General features: G+C 63.6%; 1 protein-coding gene across 1 annotated transcript; it reads right to left on the reverse strand.

The window, feature by feature from the left end:
• Positions 1-4,244: 4,244 nt before the first annotated feature.
• On the reverse strand, positions 4,245-4,823 carry MNEG_6058 (hypothetical protein; the record flags this gene model as incomplete). Its single annotated transcript, XM_014045472.1, has 1 exon — positions 4,245-4,823. The coding sequence occupies one exon, from the start codon at positions 4,821-4,823 to the stop codon at positions 4,245-4,247; it is 579 nt and encodes a 192-aa protein (XP_013900926.1).
• Positions 4,824-4,839: the final 16 nt, after the last annotated feature.

Consider the following 4,839-nt stretch of genomic DNA (forward strand, 5'->3'; position numbering starts at 1 on the left):
CTGACCTCCAGCGTCAATGGCAGCTCTACCACCGCGCTCGTCAGCGTCTCTGCGGCCCAGCTACGTTCAAGACAGCGCGCGTTCAAGCGTTGGACCTCGCCCAAGGCCCGCTTTGGGCCAACGCCACCCCTTTCTGGTGTGAACACCTATTTGATCGGGGGCCTCACGGTTGGCTCGTGCAAGGCCTACTACGCCACCCCGCGTGTGGACATTCCTGATGAATGGCTCGTGACGTCGGGGCGCAGCGCGGCGACGGCAACGGGGTTAGGGTGGCGTGCGGAGGGGTCGGTGTGGTCGGCCTGCGTCAAGATCGTCAAGCAAGGCTGCCACAAGGTGCGTTGACCAGCTCACAACTTTAGCAGGGTAGATATGGACGTCCAGCAGGTCGGGCTTGTGCTGAGCGGGCGTCTCTTTTGACACTGTGCAGCTGCAGGAGGCGCTGTGTGCTTGAGCTGAGCGGCTGACGGTGTGGTCATGGCACCTCGTGATATGAGTTTTTTCTGCGCTGCAAACGCTGACTAACGCGCACCCATGGCCCGCTTACCACCCATGACCCTGCCCCCTGTTTAGGTTCATTTAATTTGGGACGGGGTGCTCGTTGCTCACGCAGTGGTTGAAAGGTGATAAAAGGCGACAGCTTTTGCTGGCGTGGTTGCGGGAATGGTTTATTGGCAAGGCTGCTGCAGCAGCAACAGCTAGTAAGTGCGCCCCAATAGTAGCTGCCATCTGCCTTTACATCACAAGAGTGCATACTGCTGCACATGGCTCGACTTGTCCTGGTGTGTCGCACCCGATGGACAACTCTGGCGATGCTCAGACCCCCGGACGCCGCTGGTGTTCAACACGAATTCCTTGACAGCGCTCGCCAACAGCTTGCTTTCAAACACCTATGCTACTGCGCTGCTGCGCGGCCCCGCAATGCCACCTGTGGAGAGGCATACTTCTTCAGTGCTTTGCACACAAACTTCCCGCCGGATGCCGGTTCACGAGTTTGTCAACTGCATTGCAACGGCTCACATGCTTATCTGTTGGTTGCGACCTGCGGCTTGTGCCATTGTTGACCCTGTGAACCTCCCTTGTGCCAGCTTGCGGGTGTTTGTACGGCAGCCACATCAGCACCGCCATGTCCGTATGTCACACATGCACCATATCTGGAATTATGTGCTAGCCTGAATGATGTTTGATCCGCAAGCTCTGATGTCACGGAGCGGTTTAACATTGTTAATGGTTGGCCTCTCAGGCTGCTGTGACTGGAGCCGGGATGTGAACACCTCAGGTGCCAGGCAAGAGGGGGTTGACATGTTGAGCAGCTGCCCAGCAGCGCAGCTGGATGGAGGTGGCATGTGCAGGGGTCGGGGGTTTGAATCGCTGAAGGTGCCCAGTCGCTGTTTTTGCTGAATCAAAGCCTGTCCGTCACAAACTGTCTTTTGGTGCAAGAGCGAGGTAGTGTTGACGCACACACGTACACATCGCGTTGTTGGGCGTCTTGCCATGTGGTTGCCCAAAGTTGTGGCTGTTGAGCCCGTCAGGTGACTTTGCAAGGCGTACAATTGGTGGTCACGGATGCTTGCACGCACACCCCACGCAACCCTTGCCCATGCTCTTGTCCTGCCACATGTCCTGCCACACGGGCATTATTGCACCAAGCGTTAAAAGCCACGACTATGCCATTAACGAGTCTGGACCTCACAAAGGGGAGTGCTCTATCTGACTTACTGCCGCGCTAGCTGTTGAAGGCGGTGGGCCGGCCGCTCTTCTAAAGGGCGTGATCTGGTATATAGATGCAGGGAGTGGGACAGAGGGCTGCTTGTTCCAGAGCGGCTCCGCTTGGCTGCTCAACCTGTGAGGGGTCTGATGAGCGGCCAGCTCTGTCGTCTTCGCTCTGAGGCTTCAGCTGGGCTTCAGCAAGTGCACGGCGGGTTTGCTGTGAATAGGAGCCAAGCGGGCCTCTCACCTGGGCCCCTCCCATGTGCACGCGATTTGCTGAATGGGTTTGGAGTTGAAAAGGGTTTTCACCCTTTAAAACCCAACCCTTTCAAACCCCAACCCCATGCAATCCTATGCATCACTCTCTCCTGCAATGCGCGGATGCACCACCCCCGTTGGTTCTTGAGCCTGTTACTTGGTGTTGAGGATTAAAGTGCGCAAGCTACTTGCGGTAGAGCATGCAGCCCCCGCCAGCGCACCAGCGCGCACAACCATGCGCGCATTTGCCTTGCACACAAGTGTTGGTTTCATGACAAACAGAAGCAGCTGGAGCAGACAAACACCACCGAGAGAAAACCTCGGATAGGCCCATCAATAACAGATCGCCTTGCCGTCATTGCACGCCTCTGCCATAGGGAGGAGAGCGAAAACTCGCAGCGTCAACGGCGGCGGCGCTGCGGCCTGCTGTTTCTGCGGGTCCGAGCGCCGCGGCGCCGCACATGCACATCCGCACAAGCATTTCCATACTCGTGCACGCACGCGGTGCCTGCCTGGATGTGTTTTGTGACCGCCGGCCAGCCTCAGGTGCGCAAGGGCGGGTGGTGATAGCGGGCAGCGCAGGGCCGGGGGCCCGGGTACGCCATGCGGTGCCGAGGGGGCGCGCCTGGCCGCGAAGGAGCGCCCAAAACGGCCGACTGTGGCGCCGCAATGGGAATAGGGGCGGGGCCTGCAAACCCCCGCCCGCCCGCCTGCCGTGCTGTGGGGCCACGCGGCCGCTCCTTCTCGCAGAGCGACCAAAGTGTGGGAATGTTGCTATGCGTGCCGGCCAAAGGAAGAGGGTGTGGGGGTTGCGCGTGTATACACATTGGGGCTGGCGCAGGAGAAGCGGGGAACGGAGCAAGGTCGGACATTCGCTCCTCCAGTCCTCAAAAAGAGCGTCTTCCAGTCCCCCAAGGACCTGTGGGGGCCAGAGACAAACAGGTGATGCAGGGGAGAGCGCAAGATGCTTGCCGCTCGTGAGCACCAGCACCTGCCGTGCCGCGCCGCCAGCAACGGGCTTGTGTTTCAGCCCATTCGCGCTGGGCGCAGGTGGGAGGGCGGGCCGAGCGCCATGAGTGCTCTGCAATCGGCCACGTCCCATGCGCGCCCTGGCGATGCCAGTGGTATGGCCACCGGAAAGTCGGCGCCTGGCCAAGGTTGCTGGCCCCACAGCCAGTGGCGGCGGTGTGTGCTCATCAGCACCAGCGTGGGGCGCCCTGCCCACGTACACCAAGCCAAACAAAGAGAGTTTGGGGTGTGCCAAGGGCACCTGCGAAGGCGAATTCCCGGCGCCCGAGGCAAAACCCGCCATTGCTATGGCCTGTTTTGCAGACGCGCTCTAAATCGCCGCAGAGCGCAACGGCCCCTGCATCTCCGATTTCACCGTCCTGGCGCGGGCGCTACGAATGCACAGCGTTCCCGGCGATGGGTGCGGGGCGCACCAAAAGCCCCCTCCCCTTGGCTCTTCGTTTGTTGGCCGTCCAAAGCGCGTCCAAGTGCCGTCAACGGAAACGGCATGGTGGCTAGTCAAAAAAAGTGCAGTGGCCGCCGGTACGAGGGCCGATGCCTTTGCTTTTGAGATGAGCGAGAATGAGGTTGATGTGCGCCGGTCACTTGAGTGCGCGCCTCTGCGCACCTGCATGCAGCGTGCGGCAATCGGTGGCGGGTGCCGCCGCGACGCAACCCTGCATCAAGCACGGCGAGGCGTGCAGCGCTGACCACAGGGCGCGGCGCATGCACCTGTGGGCGCGCATGCGCAATCGAAAATGACGCGGGGCCTGGAGGGGGGCTCCCCATGCCAGCACAGCGGCGCTTTGCAGCGCTGCGGGCGCACTGCGGGTCGTCGCCGCCCCTGCCCCTGCCCAGCGTCCCGCCTTCTTGCGTCTTCGCGCGGCCTCTGCGGCCCCTGCTCTCGCTTTGTGCCAGGCCTTGTTGCCCGTGATGCCCCATGTCCCCAGAAACGTACACTGTCCCACAAGCCCACGCACCATTGAGGTGCGAACGGGCGGAACAAGCGCCCCCAAAACCCTCGTCGGCGCAGGCAGGGGCGCGCCGGCTGCGCGCAGTGTGCAGCTGCAGCCGACACCCCTTGGGGCGCAGAAGCCCCCCGTCCCGTGCGCTGCACTGGGCGGTGCGCGTGAGCGCTTGGTTATGCTTGCACTCAGGCGTTGCTTGCCGGCCGCTTGAATCGCGGCTGGGCAAGGGGCGTGGGGAGGGGCGGCGCCGGCGCCCGGCGCGCGTGAAGCGGCTGCGGGGCGGCGGCGCGCCTGGGGACGCGCTCAGTGCGGCAGCGAGTAGGAGGGCTGCAGCTGCGAGCCCATGCCTGGGCTGTAGCTGAACGACCGCCGGACCCCGCCGCCACCGCCGCCGCCGCCGCCGCTGCGGCCGCCGCAGGGGGGCACGCCGCCGCCAAAGCCCCCGGCGCCGCCGTACGCACCGCCGCCATAGGCGGCGCTGCCGGCGGCCGGCGCGAGCGCGGGCGCCTTGAGGGCGCCGATCAGGTTCTGAATTATCTGGAGGTCCCTAATCAGCTTGTCATCCACCATGCCCTCATCCTTCTTGGATGACAGCTGGTTTATGAGGCTGCCAATGTCCAAGCCCCCTTCCAAGTCCGCCGCCGCCCCTGGGCCCTGCGCCAGCGGTGCGCCGCGCGGCACGGGCGCGCGTGGCGGGGCGGCTGCGCGGCCGGGCGCGGGCGAAATTGGGGGCGCGCCGCGGCCGCCCATCGTCATGCACAGACCCGCCTCGGGCGTCGGCGTGCCGGCAGGTGTGGAGGGCGCGGACGAGTCCTGGTCCCTGAGGCCCATGCCGTCGAGCCGCAGCGCCAGCTGCGCGTGCGCCGCGCTGCGCCCGACCATCGCCGCGCTCGTGGCC

The sequence above is a fragment of the Monoraphidium neglectum genome (assembly GCF_000611645.1).
Source record: "Monoraphidium neglectum strain SAG 48.87 unplaced genomic scaffold scaffold00952, whole genome shotgun sequence".
NCBI classification, from domain to species: Eukaryota; Viridiplantae; Chlorophyta; class Chlorophyceae; order Sphaeropleales; family Selenastraceae; genus Monoraphidium; species Monoraphidium neglectum.